The 27,734-nt window shown below is 49.0% G+C and overlaps 1 protein-coding gene across 1 annotated transcript in view; it reads right to left on the bottom strand.

Annotated features, from left to right (window-relative positions):
- The window catches only part of EFR3B (EFR3 homolog B), a gene marked incomplete at its 3' end in the record, with an annotated part of 45,808 nt that extends 22,183 nt beyond the window's left edge, over positions 1-23,625 (bottom strand). Inside the window, exons 1-3 of the mRNA XM_082852171.1 lie at positions 23,504-23,625; positions 14,689-14,839; positions 2,170-2,291 (exon numbers count right to left, since the gene is read on the bottom strand). Of these exons, the coding sequence (XP_082708297.1) occupies positions 2,170-2,291; positions 14,689-14,839; positions 23,504-23,610 (380 nt within the window). The 5' untranslated portion in view covers positions 23,611-23,625. The remainder of the gene's footprint in view (positions 1-2,169; positions 2,292-14,688; positions 14,840-23,503) is intronic.
- Between the last annotated feature and the right edge of the window lie 4,109 nt (positions 23,626-27,734).

Below are 27,734 nucleotides of genomic sequence, written 5' to 3'. Positions count from 1 at the left end.
CACACACACACACACCTATTCATGAGACCCAAGGGTAGTTCTTGGAAAGGAGCTCTGGGCTCTGCAAAGGCTGCGAAGGACCAGGGGGAGAGCTCAGGGAGAAGGGGTGCAGGGAGGTTATGGATGGGAGACAACACAAAGGGAGAAACTCCTCTCACCCGGCAGCCTTGCTTCCATGGGCGGCAGGTGCCAGGCTGTGGGTGCTGATGGCACTGCCCGGTGGCCAGAAGCAAACCTCAGCACCCTTCTCCTGACCTCCAGTCGCTCCCCACACCATCAGGACATGGTACGACCGTGTCTGCTTCTGTGCCTCCTCCCCTGCTGTGGAGCGTGTGTGTGCGGTTGTACGTGTATGAGTGTGTGTAGAGCAGCATGAGGAGGGGACACTCCCCTCCTGGAGCTTGGCTCTACCTGCGGTCAGCACCTGTTCCAGCCACACCTGGTCACAGTCCCCCCCTTCCCCATCACCTGCTTCTGGACACACCCCACCTGCTCCAGCCCCTTCTGCCTCTTCACAGCCGTTCTGGAGCGAGGTAGCTGCTGAGGGAACCAGCGCTGGGGAGACAGGGGTTCCTTCCTCCCGTGACCCCCACTGGCCCCACTGAGGCACTGCAGCAGCACAGCCCCAGGGAGCCCCTGGCTGGTCCAGGCGAGACTGGGCAGCAGGGACACTGCCATCAGTCACACAGGGTCCTGCCCTGGAGCCGTTTCACAGCTTGGAAGCTTTGGGAACAGGCAGCCTGGGGGATGGAGGGGTTCACGTCCTGTTTCTCCAACCCAGACCAGCAGCCGTGGTGAGGAAGCTGTAGTTTCAGGGCACACAGGGCTCCTGGACCGTGCCATTGTGTATCATGTGCACTCGGGCCCGCTGCGGTGCTGACGTGATGCAGAAAGAAGCCATGGGCTGAGCTCTGGAACAAAGCCATGGAGACCCAGTCTCCCGTGGGCATGTTGGCCACCCAGCCTCAGCCCCCAGCCCCTTCCTTCTCCGCCTCCTGCAGCTTTGCCTGGTAAGGACAGCTCAGCCCTTTTCCCTCCTTCCTCCTCCTTTTCCTGTGTTTCATTTCGCCTCCCCAGGTTGATAAGCACTCTTTGTAGGCAGTGGTTTACTTCTCATCCTTTATCTATCGGTATCAGCATATATTTGTGTGAATTTCTTTGTGATTTCATTGAGGGGTTTAATTTCTATGTCGAGGAATGTATTTCTGTAAGTTAAGTATTTTTGTGAGTGTGAGTATGTGTGTGTAAAAGTGTGTTCTGTAGTTGAAGATGTTTATCTGAAAAGCATTCCTTCATTCACTTACTCAACAAGAATGTCGTGAGTGCCTGCTGCTCTCCAGGCACTGTCTTAGCACTTGGGATGCGTCAGAGAACAAAACAATGACTCCTGTCCACACAGAGCTTACATTCTAGTGGGGAGAGACAGACAATGAATGAGAAACATATGTAAATTATGGAACATGTTTGAAGGGGATGAGTGCTATGGGGAAATAAAAACAGAGCAGGGTGAGGGAGAAGGCGAGGGTCAGGGGAAGGCGTTGTTAACAAGGGGACACTTGAGCAGAGCCTTGAAGGAGGTGAAGGAGTGAGCTGTACAGCTCCACAGAGGAAGCATCCCAGGCAGAGGAACAGACCGTGCAAAGGCCCTGTGGCAGGAATGTCCCTGGTGTGTTTCCAAGGCAGCATGGAGGCCTGTGTGGCCGAAGGGGAATGAGGAGGGGAAGAGCGGAGGAGATAAACTCAGGAGGACAGCAGGGATCAGCCAGTGTGAGGACTTCGGCTTTTTATTTGTGGGTGTATATTTTGATGGAGAGTGGTGAGTGGGAGTGTTTCTAGGGTGTATAAAGGCATGTACTTCTGAACAAAAGAGAGCACAGGTGTGTACATGTGTGTGTCACTGGCTCTCAAATTGGGCTCAGAGGACCGTCACCTTACGTCCCACCCTGTTTTCTGTCCCCAGAGGCTGTTCCTTTAGAAAGCATGTGCTGGGAGCCTAGCTCTGCCCACGCATCCACCCAAGTCCCGCCAGGTGCCCCTTCCCCACCAGCAATATCAGAGCCTCGGTAAACGCCAGTGAAATCAGACACGCAATCCGGGCTGGGAGCTCTGCAGGACCATCAATGCCTCTGCCATTAGAGGCACAGCCTCCTCAACTTCCCTTATACTCACTTAGTCTTGATCTCCAAGTCTTCATGGCCAGAGTGGCACATTTCACTGAAGCGAGACACGAAGAAATCGTAGCTCCGATGGTAGGATGGGGTGTCCTCCTCTATGTTGGCAAACTTCACAAACTGTGTGGGGGGAGAGGGGAAACGCATTGTGAGGTGACCCGCCATGCTCCTCGCCTTTGGGCTCGGGGACCTGGCATCCCCCAGGCCCTTTGCCATAGTAAAGCCACAAGAAAACACATCTTAGGAACCATGCATCTCAGGATCTGGCTATAGTCCACCTCCCAGAGCACACTCGGGAAATCTGAGTTCTCCTTTCCTTTCTACACAACAAGAGCAGAACCCCTGGCCCTTCTCAGCCCTCCCCTGCTGGGTGAGCAGAGGATGGAAGAGAAGAGAAAGAGAAGGGGGCTCAGTCACTTAAGTTCCTCCTCCCATTTACATCCAGAGCTGCCCCAAACATACAGGCTGAAAGGCTGTGAGGAATAACGCTGGAGCCTGAGCAAAAGCCGAGGCCACAGCACAGAGCACCGCCCAGGAGTGCATTCTGGGAAACCAGGACAGCGCTGAAACTGGATTTAAAACCGTAATTACGTTTTATTGTTAAAATTTTGAGTACACGTTGAACGTTTGCAATTTCGGTTCATTAAGCCTTGCTCAGCATTCTCAGCCGCTAGATTACTTCTGTCATCACCAGGCCGCACACTTGCAGCTCTAAATAGGGACTTGATTTCAACTGAGTCTCTCAGAGAAGCAAGAATCACAGACTGAGTGGAGTTAAATGACTAAAAGTTAAATATAATTTTTATAGGTTATTTTGTTTAATGTTATGAATTTAATACCACAAACAACTCTAAACGGACTAAACTTAGACTACATCCTCCACTATTCTGCCTTGTATTATTATATAATTTTTACAAACCTTCGTTGGCTCAAAGAGGACATACTGTTATTCCTAAAATTATCTCATCAGCACACTCATAATATTCAGTATCAACTGTCAACCTGTTTCCCCATTTAACTACTTAACAGTTGTGAATAAATTTTGGGGGATGAAAATTAGCAACTTCCACAAACATCCTGTTATTACAGTGTTCTGTTCTTGCAATAATAAATATGCATTTATTTTCTGCTGAATCATAAAACCTCAACATGCAAAGCAGATAAGGAAATCTTCCCTTCTAAGTTACATCTAAAATGCACACATATATGTGGAAGTATTCTGATATTAGCAATAAACCCAAATGACACTGCTTGCATCATTGATGGGGTTATGCAGAAGAGGCATAGTGGTAATCCATGTGATCACAAGATCATTGATTAGACCCAAGTTCAGGAGTTCCAGAAACAACGATAGAGCTGGCCTTTGGCTACGTGATCTTCCTAAGCCCCACGGGCTAGAACACAGACTTAGGCTGATACCGAGGCTGAAACTAAATTTGGGTGCACTGCTGCTCTTACACCAACAGGATGTTCCCAGGCTGCACTCCCTGCGGCCAAAGCCTGGCTTGGTCCATCCACTGAGAGGGTCATGCAGCTATGCGGTTCTAACCGCAGATCTACCTCTAACTGGTGGGGTGACCTTTGAGCGGGACATTTGACTTCTCTTCTGTCTTGGTTTTCCCATGTGTGACATAAGCAGCCCAGTCTTCCTTCACTACATTTCTTTATTTTTTTATCGATGCTACTTCAAATATGATGAGGCAGCTTAAGATAAGACTATGTGTATGCGAGAGTGCATGCATTTCAGAATAATCAAAACAAGACTGAAAAAGAAAGGAGGCCAGTAATAAAGGAGAAACAGTCAAACAAAGACTTTGTCCCCAATATATAGTGACTGTGTAAACCCAAATGTATGTCAGGAGAATGAATAATCAGACTTCGTGGTCACTGGTGTAGGAGTGTATGGGCTAATAGCAACGATGTTTAGAACATACATGTATCAGGTACTACCCTAAGCATCTGACATACATCAGCTCTGTTGTGTCTTAAAATGACTCTAAGTTAGAGAGATATTGTTATTCTCATTTTACAGAGAGACTGAGACCCACAAATGTTACATAATTGCCCAGGGTCCTGCAGGAGAAACCCAGGTCTCAAGCACGAGCCTCTCCAACAGAGCTCTGCCCAGAAAACCTCCAGCTCTGTTCCTGCTCCTGGCTTCCTCTAGCGCCTCAGGCCAAATGACCCAGGAGAGTTGCTCTGCGGAGGCGAGGGTGATGGATATTGTCAGGGAGAACAAACAGAGGATGAAGAAGCCGCCAGAGGGGACCTTAGTCTGACATTTTTAAGAGGGCTGCAGGAGCGAGGCCACTGGTTTCCAAACACTGCGGTACAGCAGAGTCGAGGGGTCTCCGTGACCATGCAGATATCTGCCACGAGCCCCAGACGTGCTGAGTCAGCACTGGAGGAGATTCACCTGTTAGATGGTCTGAGGCTCACGCTTGAGAAACGCAGCAGGATCCCTGACAGGCAACCCGGCGGCCTCCCTTCCCTCTGGCCCCCCTCCCCACGCTGATACTTCACGGAACAATTCCTGATCTCTGTGGACGTGACATCAAGCCTCTTCACTTTTTTTTTTTTTTGGCTGTGCCACGTGGCTTGCAGGATCCTACTTCCCTGAGCAGCGATCGAACCCCCATCCTCGGCAGTGAAAGCACGGAGTCCTAACCACTGGCCCGCCAGGGAATTCCCAAGCCTCTTCACTTTCAACCTTGACTTTCCCCTTCCTCCAGTGCCGTGGAACCTCGAGGACTGGTGGCGCGTCAGGTGGCATGGCCGGAGCCCTGTTCACGCCCAGTCTGCTCTGACTGTTTTCTGCACCGTACAGGCTGCTGAAGATTTCGACTACGACGCCCTGGCTGCAAGGTTAAAGTGGAGATTACAATCAATTTCTTTTAATTAATTAATTTTATTTATTTATATTGGCTGCATTGGGTCTTCGTTGCTGCGTGCAGGCTTTCTCTAGCTGCGGTGAGCGGGGGTACTCTTAGTTGTAGTACATGGGCTTCTCATTGCAGTGGCTCCTCTTGTAGCGGAGCACGGGCTCTAGGTGCGGGGGCTTCAGTAGTTGTGGCACACAGGCTCAGTAGTTGTGGCTCGTGGGCTCTCGAGTACAGGCTCAGTAGTTGCGGCATGTGGGCTTCAGTAGTTGCGGCACACAGGCTTCAGTAGTTGCGGCACACGGGCTCAGTAGTTGTGGCTTGCAGGCTCTAGAGCGCAGGCTCAGTAGTTGTGGCACACGGGCTTAGTTGCTCCGCGGCATGTGGGATCTTCCCAGACCAGGGCTCGAACCCATGAACCACTGCACCACCAGGGAAGCCCCAATTTTTAAAAAATGGAACATTCTGTGATAGCCACAGAGGTAACGCAGGGTAGAAAACACGCATGGGGATTCCTTTCCTAGAACTACAGAGGCTTTCTTCTAGGCCGGCCCAGCAGTCACTCCTGAATCTCCCCCAGCTGGGCCAGCCACAGCTGCTAAGCTCACTGGAAAATTCCCTCACTCTTTTCTCTCGTGACTCTCTGCATCCCCAGATTTTTACTCTTCTAGAGTCTTCTTCCCTGGAAACTTAGTTTTGAGTCTCCTTCTCCATTTTCGATTTTAACATGATGGTGCTCTACTTAAGTGGACTATACTCGCCTACATCTGCCGGGCCCACAGTCAGACAGCCGTGTCCTCACTCTGCTTCTCGTCACCTGTGTGCCTGTGGACGTCGTTTAACTTCTGAGCCACTGTTTCCTCATCTGAAAAATGGGGGTGATGGGGCCTATGCCACGGGGTGTCACCAGGGTTAAACGAGGGATGTATGCAGAGCTTGCCCGGAGGAATGCTCAGGGCTCTGCGCTGCAGTGAGCATGGTGATAGGGGCCTTTCATGGTCTGCTCATCAACTCCGGTCCTCGGCTCTGGTGCAGTGTGACCCTTGTCCTTTCCAGCCAAGCATTCACAGAGGAGGAGCCCAGATGGGCAGCGTGAACCATGCAGGATGCCGGGGGCAGGTGTGAATATGGAAAGAAGGAAATGAGTTAACAGCCACCCCAATGAACTGGTGCCCGAGGGTGGGAGTTGAGGATGGTGGCAGAAGGCAGGGAAGTTGGAAGATGAGGGCCAAGCCCCCTGAAGCACCCTTCAGGAACCGAAGGTCAGTTAGTGCAATAGGATGGGACAGAGCCCAGCACCGAGAGACAAGGAGGTGGGGCTCGATGGGAGCTCTGGGCGGCCGGCACAGCAAAACCGGGAAGATGTGGCCAAGCATTTGTTTTCATCTCTTTAAAATGCATAGATCACCTCCTAGGAATGTGAATGAGGTGGAGATAATTAAGAAAAGCTCCCTGAGTTCCTGGGATAACAGGAACTGAGTGAATTCAAGGCTTACTGTAAGTGAGGTTCCTAGTTCTAAGAGGCTTAAACTTTTTACGGTCCGGCAGGATTCAGCACCGCATACATTCAAGATACTGCTTCGCAGACAGCACGCCACTCTCCACGCGCCTGCCGCTCCGCTCCACCAGAAAAACAATTTCGAACATGGTTATTGTGAAGCATGCTTGCTTTGTTTTGACTCATACTTTGTTCCGTTGGGAGCCTTCAAAATACTCCTTGAAGAAGCTATTTATAGACACAGGAGTTTGTGTCCGGAGGACCCACACCAGGCCCCGTGCCCCGTCTCTAACGCCACGTGTGGATGGCAGCACTCCGGGAAAGAAGGAGTTAACGCCTATATGCCGAGAAATGACAACATTAAATGTTTCTAAGGCACTTGCAGCTCAGGCATCATGTTAGTTTCCCGGGGCTGCATGCCTCCAGTCTCTGCTTCCGTCTGCACATTGTGTCCTCCTTTGTGTCCAACCTCCCCCTGCTTCTCTCTTCTAAGACCCTTGTGATTGCATTTAGGGCCGACCCGGATAATCCAGGATAATCTCTCCATCCCAAGATCCTTAACTTGGTCACATCCGCAGAGACCCTGTTTCCGTATCAGGTGACATTCGCAGGTTCCAGGGATTGGCACTTGGACATCTTTCGGGGGACCATTTTCCAGCCTACTGAAACATCCATTACCTGACGTAATTTTTGGCAAACCAGCGAGTTTAATAGGAGCGATGTTGCTCCCATTGTGAAGATGAGGAAACTGGAGCTCTAAGGGAGCGACTGAATTATTTCAGGTCAACCCGCTCGTGACAAGTGGAGCTGGGGCTCCAATTTGGGAATTCTGATACTTTGATGCTCTCTGCCCTCCACCAGTGGTTTTTAAATTTTACTGTGTATCAGAATGACCTGGGGAGCTTGCTGACAATGTAGACTTTTGAGCCACCCCAGGCCTGTTGAACAAGACTCTCTGTGGGTAGGACCTAGGCATCTGCATTTGGAACAAACCCCCCTGCCCCACCAACTCCTACCCTGGAGATTCTGGGGCAGGGCATCTACAGACCCCACGTCCTTTGTTCTTTTACTGGAAAGCTGGACCAGTAGCTGTGGAAATGATCCGAGGCAGGCTAGGAGGAAGAAAGCTTATGCAATATATTTTGGCCTCCTCCTGTCCTTGGTAACGGAGGCCAGTCAAGGCTGGAGAGATGGCCACCTCCTTTGAACTGGGGTGGCCTGGGGTTGAACCAAGGGGTCCATCTCTGAGGCCCGGGAGGCTGCAGCCTCCAGGCTCAGGCTGTCGACCAGCCAGGCCATTGCCTCGCTCTCCAGGACTCTTGCTCTGTTACGAGATCTGGTGATGAGGCTGCACTCGATGCCATCCAGAGGGACTGAACCCCGTTTATTACATTACGGGTGGCACCAGGGCTAATAAAAGAGGCAACATTTGGTACCAGGAGCTCTGAGCATCCTTGGGAACCCTTGGTTTGATAGCTTGTCAGGAGGAGCTTCCCTTCCCTGAGTCTGAAACTACGACAGCACAGATGACCTGCCCAGATGACCTGGTCAGGGAACGCTGGCCTGCAGTATCCCCATGGGGGCAGCTCCGAGGGAGCCCACCTCAAGCTGCTCCTGAGTCCTCCAGGGCTGACAGGAGGAGGCCAAGATGGAAACTTTGGTAATTGTGGTTCAGAGGATCAAATCTGGGGGACCTGGTCATGGGACCACACCCACTGTAGGAGTCCACTTGGGAAACATGCCCAAACCTGGCTGAGATGGGGTTGAGACTCTAGGGTTTAAAATAGAGCCTTCGGGGCTTCCCTGGTGGCGCAGCGGTTGAGAGTCCGCCTGCTGATACAGGGGACACGGGCCTAGCCGCTCCATGCCCTGGTCTGGGAAGATCCCACATGCCGCGGAGCGGCTGGGCCCGTGAGCCATGGCCGCTGGGCCTGCGCGTCCGGAGCCTGTGCTCCACAACGGGAGAGGCCACAACAGCGAGAGGCCCGCGTACCGCAAAAAAATAAAATAAAATAAAATAAAATAAAATAGAGCCTTCATCCCTCCTATTAGAGGCAGAACAGTGTTATGATTATGAGAAGGGGTTTGGAACCAGAATGCATTTCTGAATCCCACCTCCCACTTAGTAGGAGGCTGATAGGAGGCACGTTTCTTAAGCTCCCCATGCTTCGGTCACCCCATCTGTACAATGGGGCCAGCAAGAGCAGCTGCCTCATAGGCTTGGTATGACCAGCCCATCAGAGTTAACAGTTATCACCTCATTTTTCCCCCAGTGGATTTCTGGCTTGCTGCCAACACTCCATAAGTTTCCACTGGGCCCATTTACCTGTGTGACTCACTAATGTTTTAAACACTTGATACAGCAGGAACTTCCTGGCTACTTCACCCCTACCATTGTTAGGTCATACCTTACAAATGGCTTTTGTTAAAATGTTACTTGCCTAATGCACAAGATTGTGAAATACTAAAGTTGGGTTTTTTTGGTTTTATTTTTTTAAGATATTGCAATGATGAGGAAGGTCTCCATAGCAACAAACTGGAGACTGTGAAGATGACACTTCAAAGGCCAAGGGCACCACTAGGGCCACCCTTCCAAGACCAAAGTTTCAGCTCTTCATATACAACAAAGGGTGCCAAGTTTGCTGGAGGAGATTACCAACCCTCTGGCACAAGCAGGAAGGAGACACAGTTGTGTGAAAACTGAGAGTTACTAAGGGGCTGGGTCAATAGAGAGAAAGTAACCTCCAAATATTGACATTGCAAAACCAGCTCTCCCTGGGTCTGGAGAAGAAGCTGAGCTGGTTGGCCTCACTTCAGCGCTAGCCAAGTCTCTCCAAGCAGAAGTCAGCCTTTCTCTCTTCTGTAGATGGGCATCTGAACCCAACTCCCTGCCATCAACAATAGAACCACAGTGTAAAATACTGGGCAGAGGGATTCCCTGGTGGTCCAGTGGTTAAGACTCCACGCTGCCACTGCAGGGGCCGCAGGTTCGATACCTGGTCAGGGAACTAAGATCCCATGTGCCGCTCAGCACGGCCAAAAAATAAAATACTGGGCATAGAGAGAACCCTAACTCTTTCATGGATACTGCAGGCCTTTTCGCTGTGTTAACCTACATAAGGAAAAATGGGAACGGTTGTTCTGTTGCACTAAGATGAACCCTAGCTGGAAAAGACCTTGTAAACCACATGGTTTTGACTTTAACACCCCCTACCCTGTTCTCCCAAGTGCTCTTGTTTATAGCAACTCCCGGAAGCAGTTTTCACTAAAGCCAGAGGAACAGTCCTACTGTGACATGATCGTGCCCTGCAAATCGCCTGCCAACCTGGGTGTAGTGATTCCCTAGACCTAGGACATCCTCCCCTGTCTACACATATTACATCCTTCCTCCTTCAAGATTCTTTGCAAAACTGACTGTGGTTTTAAAAACTCCTGGGAAAGCTCAGTCTTGCTGCCCGGGAAGGTGATCCCTCTGGTCCCAAGTAGTCCCACGTGCTAGCCAGTCTCCAAGGCCTGCACTTGGGAAGCGCGGGCCCAGGGAAGCACTGGCTGCCTCTGCGCTAAGATCCCCATCGTTTGCTGGCGCTGACCCCCGTGACCTGAGCTCTTCCACTGGCATCACAGTTCTGCCCTGACCTCCCTTCATGGAACCCACTTCTAGGCTGCTGGTCTCCAGCAGTGCTGATTTCTGTCGTGGTGTGGAAGATGAGAGAATTTCTAGTCTATAGATGACTAGTTGCAACCACAAGAGTTGATAAAATTGTCCAGAGGCAGCATATAGAGTGAGAAGAGGACAGAGCAGCAACCTTGGAGACCACAGACATTCCATGGGGACATGGAGAAAGAGAATCAATGAAGGAAACTCTGTCAGTTTCCTATTGCTGCCGTAATAAATCTCCACAGTTTAGTGGCCTAAAGCAACACAAATGTATTACCTTGCAGTTCTGGAGATCAGAAGTCTAAAATGGGTCTGCAGGGTTGCATTCCTTCTGGACGCTTCCAGAGAAGCATCTGTTTCCTTGGCCTTTCTAGCTTCCAGAAGCCACCTACATCCTTTGGCTCCTGGCCCCCTTCCTCCATCTTCATGGCCATCTTCAAATCTCTTCCTCTCTGTCTCTCATCTTCTGTCTGACTCTGATCCTCCCGCTTCCCTCTTATAAAGGTCTTTGTGAGTACGTGGGGTCCACCTGGATAACCCAGGATAATCTCCTTATCTCAAGATCCTTAACTTAATCATATCTTCAAAGTCCCTTTTGTCATGTAAGGTAACATTCACAGGTTACAGGCATTAGGATGTGGACATACTTGGGGGACCATTATTTAGCCCACCATAGAAACGCAGAAGGGTGGGCCAGGTGGGAAGAGCTGGGACGACAGGGCCAGGAGGTCAAGGGAGTGTGAAGAAGGTGCAATCAATGGGGAGAAATGCCACCAGAGATAGAAACATCAGCTGAAAAACGAGTGAGGAATGGGTTATTTGCGTGGTTTCCACAGCTTTCTAACTGCAAAGACAAAAAGGTCCTTTTACAATGGAGAGAGCCAGCTGTCACTACCCTAACCTGGGATGGCACTTAGCATCCATAGAAGTGGGGCACCAGACACTTGTGGTCCTTTGGGGATGCTCAGTGCAGGACCCAGCACTCCCCGTGAAGTGTTAGGCCTCAAAGTATTTAACCGCATCCAGTCAGACCTTCAAGTCTAATTCTAGTCTGCAGGAAGTATAAGAGACAGGAGAGCAAAACGAAGGACACCACAAGGAAATAATCAGACAAACCCAGACTGTGGGGCATTCTGCAAAGTGGTGACCTGGGCAATATCATGAAAAACAAAGAGCGGCAGGAGAGGGGTTGGGACTGGTTAAGAGACATAAGAGACACAGAAAACAAACACATGATCTTTACTGAATCCTGATGGGAAAGACAGCAATACAAGACAGTGTGAGGACTATTAGGGAAATTTTAATTTGGACCAAATATTTTTTATTTATTTATTTATTTTGCGGTACACGGGCCTCTCACAGCTGTGGCCTCTCCCGTCGCGGAGCACAGGCTCCAGACACGCAGGCTCAGCGGCCATGGCTCACGGGCCCAGCTGCTCCGCGGCACGTGGGATCCTCCCAGACTGGGGCACGAACCCGCGTCCCCCGCATCGGCAGGCGGACCCTCAGCCACTGCGCCACCAGGGAAGCCCGAAAGAGCAATTTTTAAAAACTCAGGTAAAGTTCACAAAACATAAAATGAGCCCTTTGACAGTGCACAATTCAGTGGCATTCAGTACATTCACAATGTTCTGCAACTAAAGCAAACCCCCAAAGGAAACCCACCTCTTGGTAATTAATCGGTCACTTTCCGTTCCTCTCCCTCCCAGACCCTGGCAAACACTGATCTGCTTTCTGTCTTTATGGACTCACCTATGCTGGATATCTCAGCTAAACGGAAATATAACGTATGACCTTCTGGGTTGTTTCCACCTTTTGGCTATTGTGAGCAGTGCTGCTATGAACGTTGGTGTACAAGTATTTATTTGAGTATCCATTTTCCGTTCTTTTTGGTATCTACCTAGAGAGAACTGCTGAGTCATATGGTAATTCTATATGTTTAACTTTCGGAGGAACCACTAAACTGTTTTCCGCAGTGTCTATACCATTTTACATCTCCGCTAGCAACGCACAAGGGTTCCAATTTCTACACATCCTCACCAACATGTCATTTTATAGGATTTTTAAAAATATAGCCATCCTGGTGGGTGTGAAGAGGTATCTCACTGTGGGTTTTTTTTGACTTGCATTTCCTTAACGATTAGTGGCGCTGAGCATCATTTCATGTGCTTGTTGGCCTTGTGTATCTTCTCCTTGAATGTCTATTCAAGTCCTTTGCCCACTTTAATTGCGTTTTCTTTTTGCTGTTGAGCTGTAAGAGTTTTTCATATATTCTGGTTACTGGACCCTTATCAGATATACAACTTGTAAATATTTTCTCCCATTTGGTGGTTGTCTTTTCACTTTCCTGACAGTGTCCTGTGATGCACAAAAGTTTTTAATTTTGAAGAAGTCAAATCGTCTATATTTTCTTTTACTCCTTTTGTTTTTATTGTCGTATCTAAGAATTCATTGCCAAGTTCAAGATCATAAAGACACACCCCTGTATTTCTTCTAATCTATAGGTTTAGCTCTTACATTTAGGTCTTTAATCTACTTTGAGTTAATTTTTATATATGTTGTGAGGGAGGGATGAAAGTACAAACTTTAAACCCGTGATCCTTCCTAATAATTTTATTATTTATACTAGGCTAATATATTAGATTGTTTATGTGAAGGACCTCGGTATTCTCAGATTTAATATTTTCAGCTTATCCTCACAGAGTGACCTCAGAAAGTCAGGGCACATGGTCATTGCACTGTCCCTGAGACACACATTTGGACCTCTCAGGCAATAAGGCAGGTATGCAGAAGCCAATCCCTAAGCAAATGATTGAGCTTAGCTGGCTCTGGCTCCCCCTCATCCCCTGACTTTCCTGGTCTCTCACTGTCATCCCAAGTTCAGATATTCTCATTAAAGACCTGAAAGCAACACTTAAATTTAAAAAATTATACTTTACTGCATATGATGTGCAGGAATGGTATTAGCAAAACCAGACTTTTTGCTGACAGGTTTTACCGTAGCTTCAATCCTTGGGGTGGTCAAGTACAAGCTGGATAAAGATCCATGAAGGATGAAGAAAGAAAGAGAGAGGAGGTCCCGGACTTAGAGAGCTGGAAAGAGCATCTGGTTGAGGGACACCGCCAGCAAAGCCTGCCTCTGAAGCTGAACTCTGAATCTATTGCAATTATCTGACTCAACTTTCTTATAATCACCTCTCCTTACATAATCTCCATTGTCTGCAGTACGGTAATCATTAGTCAACTGCTTTCTTGCTAATACTGTGATTCACTGTGATGGGGAATCTAGGAATTGGCAGGATTCTGAATTTTCAAGCCTGTAGCTAACAAAATGCCTACCCTGGGCCAGGATGTGCTGTAGGGAACGCTAGCGCTGACAGCCACATGCTTCTATGTCTCCCCCGCCGACCCCTGGGGAGATACCCTCTGGATGCATTGATGACTGGTTTAGTTTCCATGTACATGTTCTCTTCTAGACTATAGTTATCTTAAACAGGGCAAGTGAAACAGTAACTGAAGCTGTTGCCAGGGCAACATGACAAAAGAATTTACCCTCAGCTACTGTATATGTAATTTGTCAAAGGCAGCTGGCTCACAGAGAGAGGAAAGAGGGGAATAGGTTGTTAGTTTTGGTCTTTGAAAGAAGAGTTGAAAGACTGTCTTCTGGTTAAATCAACTTAAGTAGAACAGAAAAGCAGCTGTGACCTGTGCAATAAACACTCAGAAAAGTCAGGTTGGGAAGGCTAAGAAGACAAAGCTTAAACTTATTTTTTTTTTCCTGGTGATATTTGTAAAATAGTTGCATGTCAGGGCTTTTAATACCAAGCTGCTTGAAGACCTGGAGCTGAAAGTATTCCCTGAAGGGGAAGGAACAGAGAGAGAGCAAGAAATGGAAGGGAACAAGCGGGATATTCAAGTATGTTAGATACATGCAAAGCTGAGAGTTCTTGACACATCTGATAGCTCTTCTCTCCCAAAACTATAAGCCCTCATGATAGCCGCCACTTGTACTGAGACCAGTTACGTTACAAAGCTTGGACTGAGTTCAATCCACTCAGGGTATCAATGAGAAGCCAGGCTCATGAAAGATAACCCGCTCGAGGTTACCCAGCTAGGAAAGGGCAGAACTAAGCCAGAAGCCCTGTTTCCTGCTTCCCTGTGATCTTCCCACTTATCTGATCCCTCTGTCCTGTGAACATCCGTTTACTCTGTCTTCGAAAGAAGCACAACCTGGACAGCTTTCAAAGTATGCCCCATGGAGTCAGGGGCCAAGCTCTGAGGGCACTGGGCACCCCCTGCTCTCAAAGAAATACCTCCCTTTCTATTTTTACATCTATTGGGGCCTCACCTAAACTTATTTAAGGGAAAAATCATTTTTAAAAGTCAGAAACCAAATAGGAATGGATCCTCACCATGCTGACCCAGAGGTTCTACACCCCCTCCCCACCATCCCCACTCGCAAAGCCCCTTGGGCCTCCTTACCGAGTTGGTGCCAAGGATCTGCAGGTTGGGCTTCTCAGACTCAAGCAGCTTGGCCACCATCTTGAGGAAACTCTCCACGAAGAGGTTGATGCTCTGGCAGTGACAGGCCATGAGCAGCTGGTCCAGCGCCTCCATGGCGATGCACACGTACCTGGGGAAAGCAACAGCATTGCCATCACTCAGCCTCGCGCCTGTTCCACCCCCACTGCGTGGCCGGGGCAATCTAGACGGCAGTGCAGTGGCCACCTGGGTGGCATCCAGCTAATGCGGGTCTCCCCCGGGTTGCCGACGACTGGCCAGTTGTTCCAGCCCAGCCCTGAGAAGCAGAATGAGGCAGAGCTGGAAGGGAGCCTAGAGATGAATTCATCCAGCCCCTTATTTTACACATGAAGAACTTGAGGACAGACAAGGTACACCATTTCATGAGGAAATACAAGCAGAAAGAACTGATGCCCAGAAGAGCAGCTTCTGAACTCAAACCCAGTGAGGTCAGAGAATTACTCATCCAAGTCAAGACGTGTTTGTTGACACTGTCCTCGTCAGCGCAGGGGTGTAAGGATGAAGAAGTCCTTTAACTTAAAGAGCCTAGAGTGGGAGGGATAAGATAAATACACAGATATCTCCTCTAAAGGGAAAATAAGAAATGTTACCAAAAAAATGACATCCCACGAGGGTTCCAAAGAAGGAAAGAGGCTCTAGTGGGGAGGAAGCAAAGAACTTAATGAAGAAAGTTTAGGAAGAATCTGAAATGGGCCTGAGGACCAGCCAACTGCAAATGTTAAGGAACATAAAATTGCAATTTTTGTAGCTGAAGACCTCAGAAGTTCTATGATGAAGTCCTACTCAAACAATACGGTTGACACTGTTACCATGTTTGGATGACACTCAGCTTGCCCAGGGAGCATTTTTACCTCATGGAGAATAAGACAGACACAGAATGAAAATTCTTTTCTCCTTATGCAGCAGGTGCTCTGTGTCAATTCTAAGTCTCTAACCACTTAATTATTCTAAAGACTAAAACCCGAGTGAATACTTTCGCAAACTAGGAACGCACGACATCCAATGGTGAAGAGCTGCCCATCCCATTTTTTGACAACCAAATGAACTCCTCTTTATATTTCAAGCAAACCCTAATAACCGCTATCCTTTATTCACAATTCTACTTTTAGAAGCAGCAAAAAAGAGAGTTGAACCTTCTCCTACCTGCCAGTCCTTCAACCACACGGAAACAACAATCTCATTTACTACGTTCCTCTCTTCTCCATGCTAAAAGATAACCAATCCTGGGAATTCCCTGGTGATCCAGTGGTTAGGACTCTGCGCTTTCACTGCTGATGGCCCGGGATCAATCCCTGGTTGGGGAACTAAGACTCCCACAAGCCTTGCAGCACAGCCAGAAAAATAAAATAAAATAAAAAATTGAAATGCCCAGTCCTTTCCAGACTAGCCTTTGCAGGACAAACCCCCATTACTGTCTTCTTCAATGCCTCTCTTAAATCCCAAGAAAAAGGTCACAAATCAAATTCCTACTGAGAATCAGGAATACACATCTAAGCTCAAACCCAACATTTGTTCCACGATAGTGACATAATGAGCATTTGGTCACGTAAGGCACATCATGAAAGATACATCCCCTACATACCAAGCATTTGCATTCTAAAGAAAGCAAGGCAGGGCTTCCCTGGTGGCACAGTAGTTGAGAGTCCGCCTGCCCATGCAGGGGACGCGGGTTCGTGCCCCGGTCCGGGAAGATCCCACATGCCGCGAAGCGGCGGGGCCCGTGAGCCATGGCCGCTGAGCCTGCGCTCCGCCACGGGAGAGGCCACAACAGTGAGAGGCCTGCGTACCGCAAAAAAAAAAAAAAAAAAAGAAAGAAAGCAAGGCAGACATTCATAGAAAAAGGTTATCTTTTAACTTCTAATAAGGGAGACTCTGCAAAACTATTCTGGTTAAAATCTTTACGGTTTTCATTAAGGAGTTAGGTGTCTAGGGCAGAATGCTAAATGTCTCCCCTGGAATCTATTTTTGCCCTTTTCACTAGTCATTTAGAAGTTTAGCTGAGCTGTGGCTGCCCACTGGGAACATTTCCCAGCCTCTCCTGCTGCTAGGTGAGGCCACGTGACTTACATGTTGCCATTAAAATGAGAGGGAGTGATGCGAGCAACGTCAGCATTGCTTGCTTGAAAGACAGGATTGTCCTCCGGGTCCTCTCTTCCCTCTTCCTGCTGGCTGCAGAGTGGCAGCAAATAGATGGCCAGAGGTGAAAGCCCCGGATGACCTCATGGGCGGAGCCCACCAACCCAGACTGGACTATTGCATGAGAGAGAAAAAATATTTCCATATTGCTGGAGCCACTGTATTTTCAAGTCTCTTGATACCCTAAAGAACACAAGTATCTGATAATCAGGTTTAGGAGTGCTTTAGAAACCTGAGGGCACAAATAAAAGGGAATCCTGAGCGATCCAAAGCAACTCAAGTGACTGCCCTCACAGGAAAGAGAAGTGAGGGCTGAACATGACTCCATCCTGCAAGAGGGGAGATCAGGCAGACTCCATGTACTCGGAGTGTGGTCATGTGCCCATTACAGGGTGGTGACCCCTCTACTCACAGAGCCATGTGGAACACAGGAAGTACTTCCTGATACAAACAAAATGCAGGCAAGGTAGAGTGAGAAGAGAACTCCAAACCTACCTGGGTGCTAAGGAGTCAGGCTGATGTCTCTAAGTCAGAGCAAGTTCTGCTACGTGGCCTCTCTTTAAGACGCGGCCGAGAGGGACTTCCCTGGTGGTCCAGGGGTTAAGAATCCGCCTTCCAATGCAGGGCACACTGGTTTGATCCCTGGTCGGGGAACTAAGATCCCATGTACTGCAGGCAACTAAGCCCTCACGCTGCAACTACTGAGCCCACGCGCCACAACAAAAGACCCAGTGTGCCACAACGAAGATCCCATGTGCCACAACTAAGACCCGAAGCAGCCAAAAAGAAAAAATACAAATTAAAAAAAAAAAAAAGAAGAAGCTGCCTAGTGTCAGGTTTATATGCCGTGTACATAATAGGGGATGAATTAAAAGATTTTTTCTTTATGTTTTGATCCAAATCATATCTCTTTGAAGGTTAGGCAGATAGTACAAAACTCTCGATTAGCTAGTCTTTGTTTTAAAACAGAGTTTGGTTAAATAAAAAGAATGCACAGGAAGCATGACTATAGGATGATTTCTGAAGACACTACAAAACCACAACACAAAGCTCCACAAAGCTCTCGTGGCAGCCACTCAGTTTCAGACATTGTGCATCTGAACTGCCTCACACATAAGCCAGCTTTGCAAATCCACGTGTATAAAAGTAACAGCAGTCATGACGTTTTCTAAATGTACTTTTTTAAAGACATCAGTCACCATTTCTTCAGTACCCTTGCCCTAACTTCTTTACCAAACAACCGTAAGTAAAACAGCCTCTACTCTGAAATTTTCCTTCTCACTTTTGTAAAATGTTTATTTCTTTTATTTATATGAACTGAGTCAGCTATTATTATTGTTTAATATTATTAAATATCATTAAATAGCTGTCTCTGGGCACATTCACAAATGGATCTGGTCATGCTCTTATCTACAGAGTGTCTTTCAAATACAAAGGCAGCATTGGGTGTTTGGGCTCGTTTGGTGAACTGGAGCCACGTTTTCTCCTGCTCTGGAGGGCCCGCCAGTCCTCGATAGCCTTGCCCTTCACGGGATGTCACAGCCACAGTTCAGGATACCTGTCGTGCCTTGCAGACCCAGGCCTGGCATGTTCCGGGTCCACTGTATAGGCCGTGAAGCAGACTGATTCCTGCAGGGTTGGGGAAGCAGCCTGGGCCGGGGCCCTTCCAAAGGGACAGGTTTTCCCTGCGGAGAAACCTGGACACACTCTGGCAACCAAACATGGCGGATGGGAAATGGGAGCAGGCAGCATGGAATTCTCTTCTTCTATGAATCATCCCAGCATCCTTCTGCATGAAGGGTTTCACCATTATTTTATAGAGTTTAAATGAGGGAAAGGAAGGGGCGGGGTGGGGTTTGGCAAGAGAAGAAACCAGAAGGCCTCCCAAACCCCAGAGCTTAGATTGCTGCTTTTCCCTTTCCTGTAAAAAAATTCCCAGAAAATCCTGATAAGGAAAACCATCCTTTGCTAGCCAGAAAAAAAAAAAAAAAAAAAAAAATTGGCTACTGACCAAGAGAGGAAATTTTGATGGAAAGTGAAAATGATGGTAGAAGTGAAACAGAAAAGTAAAAAAGTATAAGGCCTAGTTCTCTGAATACACACTCCTTCAATCCCCATCTTTGATCCCAACACTAAGGATGGAAGGATTATAATTGCGAACTTGAACTTTTCAAAGTATCTTAGAAGATTAGAAGTCAATGGGCTTTGGAACGTCCTGCTCGCTGCATTGGTCCTATCTTATCATAACCTTCCTGGGTACATCTTATCCATTAAGTCTATACTTTCAAAGAGCACGGGCTTCTCAGGGTAATGTCCACTCAACAGGACTGGGGCCAAATAGGTTAGTCTGGGCTTGGTATCCTGAAAGGAGTCCAGTGTAGTAATAGGTCTGAGAAACTGGCCTGACTGGGTAGTTGGAACAGGATAGGGAAGAAAGGAGCTGGTGAGAACTAGCCCACCACAGGGGCCCAAGGGAGAGGCAAGAGTAGGGCATGGACCACAGCAGCAGGTGATGACCAAGGATCTTGGATCCACTAGTAGGGCTTCCCAGTAGGTGAAGAAGGCAGAACTCAGGGAATCTGGGATGGACTGGGGTTCACAGGCAGCAAGTGAGGTCAGGAGAGGCTACTCAGCAGGTTATAACAACAGGAACTCAGAGTCATGGGCCAACCAAAGCAGAAGGTGAGTTATAACAAGTGAGGAAAATACACAGGGGGGGCCTGGTGCGTAGGAGTGAGGCAGGAAATACCTTGAACTGAATTCCAGAGCAGGCAGCTGCTTCTGCTTGAACACCTTTCACTCAGTCAGGAGTGGGCTTAGGAGCCTCCAGGAAAGGAGGAACTGACAGTCAAAGTCTGAGAACCAGACGTGGTTGCAGAGGAAAGCAGACCTAGGGTCAGAGATGGGAACCAGCACACAGAGAGAGGGGGAAGCTTTAGCAGGGCCAGCCATTGCCCAAGAATCACTCAAAGAACCTTGACAAAGAACCTCTTATTCTGGGCAGTCTGAATGTATTTAGTCATGTCCCCACTGCTGGACAGAAACTTCTGGGTTTTAGCAGCCAGAAGTAGGGGTTGACTTCAGCCAAGGGAGGGAAGGATCAACTCGTCATCTAGTAGGAATCTGTGACATCTCTGTCTGAAGGGTCAGCTCCGTCCTCCAACCAGGTTCAGGGTCCTTCTGGGGACTGTGTATCTCTTGGGAGCCCCACCAGCTCAGCTCCAGGGTCAGGCTCCTCAGGGAGTAGCCCACCCCTCTTTGGCATGGGCGTCTCCATCCTCCAGGCACTGGGGAAACTGACAGATTCTAATGTGGCCTTCTGAACGTGGTCATTGCTCCACGGTCATTGTCAGCTGACCCTGAATCTCACCCAGCACTGCCGTTACCTCCCTTGCTCTCCAGTTTCTAGGGGTGTTCTAGCAGTTGGGCTGAACTGGAAGAAGAAAAATATGAAGAATTCTCACTTTTTGCTGCTCTGCACATCACTGCCCATTATGGCGCACACTGAGTAGAAATACCTTGAAATTTGTATCTTATCCTCTCTCTGCCCACGTTTGGTTATCACCCTTGATGCTAAACACATACGAGCAGAGGAGGGTGGATCTGCCACTGGGTCCAACACCCAAGGTTCACGTCCACATGGTCAAACCATAAACACAGACACCTGCACGGTGGTAGGGAGACAGCTCCTCAGACTGTCTGCAGGTAAATATTTCACTCTTCCAAACCTGCCACCAGTGATTAGGACAATGATGATGAATGTGGCATTGGGTAAGGAAAGACGGGGAGGGAGAGGAGAGAGAACAGGAGTACAGATGTAACAGATTTTCCTTCTCCAAATGTTTATGATTAGAGCCCCCAGAGAGGCCATCAAGGCTTTAAATACTTAGAGGCTGCAATGGCTATTTTTAACAGAACGATACCAATTTTGAGTTGCAGTTCTAAGGGCAGTGGAATGTTTCTGAGTGGCTCTGCTGGCTACAGGACATTTTTACTCAGAGAACCATCACTGCAGAGAGGGCAGGAAAAATTAGTATTAAATGTTTAATGGCATTGCTTGCATATGAGTTTCAGGTTCAGTCTAGGATAAAGTCATTTTTACTTGCTTGAGCCTGCTTTATAATATGTCAAGGCGATTTATATAATCAGCATGTTCATTATATTCATGCCCTTTTGACTGAGTGTGTAACCTAATTTTATTATAGAAAGGGATCATAGAAATGAATCGTTTCCGGTCTTGCTTTTATACCGGGGATAGCTTGATGTAAGCTTGGCTGGTGGGTCCCGTGGAGGTGTGGACCTCTCTATACACTGTCAGCACAATGCAGATCTTTACACTCTGGTTCTCACTCCACCTTCCTCACCAGGAGGAAGGGACCCTGGAGGGTGATGGGGCTGATGGATGGTCGTAGGGGGGGAAAGAGGGTCCAGGGGAGAGATCACTGCAAAGGCTCAGAGGCCAGAAAGCCAGGGGGGGGATCGTCAGCTAGTCCATCTGGAATGGGTTTAGAGCAGCTGTGGCAGGTGTGTCTGGGTTAAAGGCAAGTTGGGGGCAGGTAGTGGAGGAGCCCGGAAATCAAGCTGAGACCTTGGATTGTACGCTAAAGAAGCCAGGAAAGTATAGCTTGGTCTGTGTTTTGAAGATCATAGTGTTGATCTGGAAGGGCCAGTAGAGGAAAGATGGGAAGCGGGGAGACAATTTTCAAGGCCACTGCCATAATCCGGAGCCTGCATCAGGAGAAGGGTAGGAGCAGAGGAAAGTAGAGGATGGACATAAAAGGCTTCGTAGAGAACAGAACCAATGGGACTTAGGAACAACTGCCCTAGATCTACCCTTCCCTTTGCTCCAACAGCCGTGCCACCAGGGACATCTTAGAGCTCTCTTTACATCCAGCCCCACTCCAGATTGTGGCATGACGGTAGCGTAACAAACATGGTATGTCCTGCCGTTGACTTTTTTCATTTCAGGAAGTAATACATGCTCAATAGAGAATATTTAGGAAACACAAAAATGTAGATAGAAACCAAAAACCCCAGCCACCTTGTTCACAAAATATTAAGAGTACTCAATATTTTGGCATATTTATTTTTACTGTATTTTCCAGGCATTGAGATTTGTTATTGTTTTTAACTTGATTTAAATACTGTGTATATAAGTATGTATTCTATTTTTCATTTACTTATGGCATTTTCCATATTATATGGAAAGTATGTTTATAAACACCATTTTTATTGACTAGGTAACATTTCCTGAAGCGATAAACACCATAATTTACTATTCTCCTCCAGTTGGGCATTTAAGTTACTTCCATCTTTTCAGTATTATAAAAATTACCATAATGAACATCTCTGTGTGTAAAGTTAGATTATATATAAGATTGATATGGTGGGATAGATGAATAGAAATGGAATTACTGGATCAAAGGGCATAAGTGTTTTTGAAGCTCTTGACATATATTTCAAAATTACTTTCTAGAAAGTTTCAACCAATTTGTACTCATTCTAGAAAAGTATGAAAATGCCTCTCATTTTGCCATCCCTGGGTTAACACTGGAAATTATATATACTTTTTTAAAAAAACAATTTGATAAGTGAAGGTGGTAGCTTAGTATTTCAATCTACCTATTTGGCTGTTTAATCTATTGATCAGGGACTTCCCTGGTGGCACAGTGGTTAAGAATCCGCCTGCCAATGCAGGCGACACGGGTTTGAGCCCTGGTCTGGGAAGGTCCCACATCTGGTGGAGCAACTAAGCCCGTGCACCACAAGCCCATGTGCTACAACGAGCCTGCGCTCTAGAGCTTGCAAGCCACAACTACTGAGCCCACATGCCACAACTACTAGTTCCCCCACCAGGGATGGAATCCGTGCCCCCTGCAGTGGTAGGGTGGCCTCTTAACCACTGGACCACCAGGTAAGTCCCTCCTTGCTTTTTAAGAGAGTAAGCTGAATGAGGCAGGGTGGGTTTGGTGAGAGTAACGGCACATTCTGGGTTCAATGGTGTGTGAGGGCTTCTGGATAGAGACACGGGGGTAAATGGAGGCTAACAGAGGTGCTCCTAGGAAGCCAATACCCCCTTCTTCCCAAATCTTGGCAAGGGCATCACATTTTACCTTTGGAAAAGCACAGGGAACCCACTCCTCACTCCCAGTCCCAATTTTCTCAGGCTGTTCAACAATCCAGTCTATTAACATTTCTTAAAAGGACCCTGGGACTTCCCTGGTGGCGCAGTGGTTAAGAACCCGCCTGCCAATGCAGGAGACACAGGTTCCGTCCCTGGTCCGGGAAGATCCCACGTGCCGCAGAGCAACTAAGCCCGTGCGCCACAACTACTGAGCCTGCGCTCTAGAGCCCGCGAGCCACAGCTCCTGAGCCCCCGTGCCACAACTACTGAAGCCTGTGCACCTAGAGCCTGCGTTCCGAAACAAGAGAAGCCATCACAATGAGAAGCTCACGCACCACAACGAAGAGTAGCCCCTGCTCGCAGCAACTAGAGAAAGCCCGCGCACAGCAACGAAGACCCAGTGCCGCCAAAAATAAATAAATAAAAGGACCCTATGTTTTGCCCTGAAAATATATAATTTCTGCAAATCTCTCTCCACCCTCCCATACTACTTACCCATATCGATGACGACCCACATCACGGATGAGCCTCTCAGAGAGGTAGGCGCCGATGCGATCGAGCTTTTCTGGAGCTGACAGGGCGTAGAAGGTCAGCTTCTCCATGTTGGTCTTCACCAGGCCATCCTGTAAAAGACAGATCATCCTCACTGTGGCCATGCGATGGCTAGAAGACTTCAAGTCTAAAGGTAAATGGTCATTCAACTTAATCAACACTTACCAGAGTGCCTGTAATGTACGCGACACACACATGTGGGTTTTGGGGATCTAGAGGTGATTAAAACATAGACCCTGCTCTCCAGGAACTCACAACTTCGCCCAAAGTGTGCTAGCTATAAGCAAAAATAGTCAGTGATATAAGTGTACATATGTGTGTGCATGTGTACACTATATGTATTTACATATGTATATGTGTATGTACATGAAGGTATATCTGTGTGTGTGTATATGTGTGTATGTGAATGGATGACAAGTCTTCAATGAAAGCAATGCAGAATTAAAACGTATTGGATATCCAACATCGAGAAGTGAACAGGAAGAAGGCAGCTCTGCAACTTTCAGGGAATTGTCCAGAGGATGTTGGAAATGTGACCCTCCACTGCCTATCAGGAAGAGGTCATTGATTTCCAGAGAAGAAGTGAAGTACATCAGACCCTTTCCAAAACCACATAACCCATAATGAAGCCTGACCGTAGAGTGGCAGCTTGGAAACCAAGAAGCCAGGTGTCCCCTGTGCCAACTTGACACCTGGCAGATACCAGAGGGAGCGTGGAGAGGACACGAGCTCCAGAGCCAAAACCCAAGAAGGGAAGTGCTCACACCTGACAACAGCGAAATAGTACCATTCTGAGTTAGCGGCTCAAGGAACTATCACCCAGAGAGACATGAGTGGAGAGAATGCTCAGCAGTGGCCAGAAGCACTGAGCACCCGAGACACACTTCCAGAGCACTCTACGGATCCTGCCTGCAGAGCGGTCCAAAGCTCCTCGTTCTCCAGGCTCCCAGCTGCCTCTGGTCACCGATGGGGCTGTGGCCGAGGTTTTGGTGTGTCTGGGTGAGCCCCGGGGCCTGCCCTCCCTCGGAGCAGCCCCCAGGGCCCTGGATGGGGTAAGGTGGTGAGAGGCATGCTGGCGGCAGGAGACGAGACCCACCTCGGGATCCTCAGGGAAGATGTTGTCCACCAGCCTTTTGTACCTGGGGCGCAGGGCACCGCAGCAGCCACATACACCTGCAACGGCAACGAGAAACACCGGGGAGCTATGCCTCCTGGTTAGGCCGAGGGGACCAGGTTGGGCCGTTTGTGAGAAACCAGACCCAGGCTGGAAACAGAAGGGTCCCTCCCTTACAGCGCCAGGGCCTCAGTCCTTCTCACTGCTTCCCCAGCCCCAGCCCCACTCCAAGACGGCTGCCTTTTCCGCTGGGTGTCTTTGCTTGGAAATCTGGCATAGGTGCCAGCAGACCAGCACCTGTTCAGGAAGCCAGGCCATAGAACACACACATGTGTGAACACGTGTGCACACACACGCACACACACATGCACGCACACACTCACACCCACACTCACACTCACACACCCACTCTCACACTCTCCCCCACACCCACACACTCACACTCCCACACACACTCACACACTTCCCACACACCCACTCACTGTCACACACACACACACCCCACACACCCACACACACTCACACACTCCCCCACACTCACTGTCACACTCCCACACACACTCACACACACACTGTCACACACCCATACCCATTCACTGTCACACACACACTCACATACTCCCCCCACACACCCAAACTCCCCCACACACTCACTCCCCACACACCCACACACACTCACTGTCACACACACTCACACACTCCCCCCACACCCCCACACTCACACACACACCCCCACACTCACACACTCCCCCCCACACCCCCCACTCCCACACACACACACTCTCACAGACACCCACTCACACTCACCCTCTCTCTCTCTCTCTCTCTCTCACACACACACACACACACACACACACACACACTCTTGCTCTCTCTCTCTCTGGGAGAAGACTATACAACGGTCTCCTGCAGCCCAAGACTCTTCCCCAGTGTCCTGGAAGATGGACACAGCTTGGAAGAGCGGCTGCTGCACCTACCCGGCCCCCTCGCTTGATCCCCACTTCTTTTCTACTCTGGTCCTCAATCTCCTTTACCACCCTCTCTCCTGGGGCCATTTCCATTATAGAATGTTATGTGAAACTATGATAAATTAACACTACATTAATTATTAACATTTGAAAATGCATCTTTAATGCAGCGTGACTGCGGTGTTTGAAAGCCTTGGTGTTTGAGAGTTTGGAGGGCTTCGGGGGGCCACCCAGTCGGTGGTTCTCACCACTAGCCCTCCCCCACCCCAGGAGGTTCTCACTCCTCTGGGGCAAAATGAAAAAAAAACTAAGAATAATGTACCACGTTTTCAGAAAGCTGAAGACTGACACGCGCTCCTCCTTTGTATTTTGGTGCTGTGAAATGACAGCATTAGGAAATCAGTGATAATAAAACAAACCTGGGGAAAATAAAAAGTTGATGAGTCTAGGTCCCACCATAAAAAACTTTCAGTTGGAACCACTGATCTCCTCCCTTCCTCCTGACGCAGACGCCTCCCCTGGCTCATCCCAGCCGCACCCTCCCTGCACTGGGGAGGGGAGAGGACGGCAGGGAAGGGCCTGGGAAAGTCCCCCCCCAAAAGAAAAAATAATTGCCTCCTCATTCTACCAATTAACGCTTAAATCTGTTTGTACAAATGCTTTACTTGAAATGCAAATGTGCCCTGGAAGGATCAAGCCTATGGGTCATTCAGAAAAGAATGAATTACTTTAGTGGGAATTACTTAAATCACACAAAGAGCCACAAAGAGCTTTACAGAGGCGAGCACGGCGGCTCTCCGGGACCAGGATGGGGAGGGCATGAGGGCGGCACCACCAGGAGGAGAAAGGAACCGGGATCTGGGCTCCAGGGGAGACTCGGTTGTTAGGGGATGGGCGTGTCCTTGGAGAAGCCAAGGGGCACCCTGAGGACAGGATATCAGATTTGCGATATCCAGGGACTACTGTGCCCTCAGCCTCCCACCCACCCCGGGCACAGGGAGGATTGTGGACCTAGTCCTCGGCTGCAAACCGGACTCTGGGTTCGGTCTCTCTGGGCTGGGCTGCTACTGGCGTCTCCCCATCTCCTCCCTGCCTCTGCCTGGGAGAAGGTGTCCAGGCTCCAGCTGGCTGGCATCCAGGGCTATTTCTTGTGACAGGACAGCTCCCTGGGGCCCCTGGCCTCAAGGCCCAGGATTTAAACCTGCCCTCCTGCCCTCTCTCTGCCCACTGCGGCTGTCGGCACGCTCCTTCCCAGGATGCCCAGTGGCACATGCCCTACACGCTCCCTAAAACAGGAACACCGGCCTTTTGCATTTTAAGGGAGTGAGAACTAGAGAAAATGAGAAATTAGGGCCCCCAAACCCCACTGTCAGTCCCTTCTTCAAACCTTTCTGAAGGGCCCGCGAGCTGGGACCTGCCCTGGACAGAGGACAAGCTCAGGGTTGTTAGAAACCCCAACTGGTCGAGAAAGCGCAAGCCCATTTTGGGTACGCAGGGTAGAAACCTCTGTGCAGGGGCTCCCCATCCCAGCACAGAGGCCACGACGCAGGGCCTCCGTGAGAACCCATCGCGTTCGAGGCCCGGGCGTTCTCCTGCCTGTGGGGAGAGGCGAGAAGGCCAGAGAACACGAGATGGGAGCAGGTGCCCCTATCAGCAGAGCTGCACTGCTTTCGGGTGCTTCCTGACCTACACCCTGGCGGCTCCTTCTAGTCTGTTCTTTCTTTCCAACCTCCTCAGACCCTTGGAGGGCAGGGGCTGGGGAGGCAGAGTGGGCAGCAACGTGGGTTTCAAACCAAATCCTGGCACTGCTGCTTCCTAGCTGTGTGGTGTTGGGCAGGTAATGACATTCTGTGTGTGCGGTGTCCTGGGCTTAGCACACGGGGCTGCTGTGAGGCCACAGCGAGTTTACGCAGCAAAGCACTCAGAACAGGGCCGGCCTGCTAGCACCCAGTGCAGGTCCCCTCCAGCTGCTCTCCCCTCTGCATTCCCCAGCCCAGGGCAGCTGAGCCCTTCCCGAACTGCTAGCTGGTCGGTGCTGGCTGGTACATCTTAGCGTGGCTTCCCCACTGACCACTTACTCAGAACGTTCCCA

Source organism: Leucopleurus acutus (genome assembly GCF_964270905.1).
Source record: "Leucopleurus acutus genome assembly, chromosome: 12".
Lineage (NCBI taxonomy): Eukaryota > Metazoa > Chordata > Mammalia > Artiodactyla > Delphinidae > Leucopleurus > Leucopleurus acutus.
Note: the sequence above shows the minus strand (reverse complement) of the source record. Positions and strands in the feature narration are given on the sequence as shown.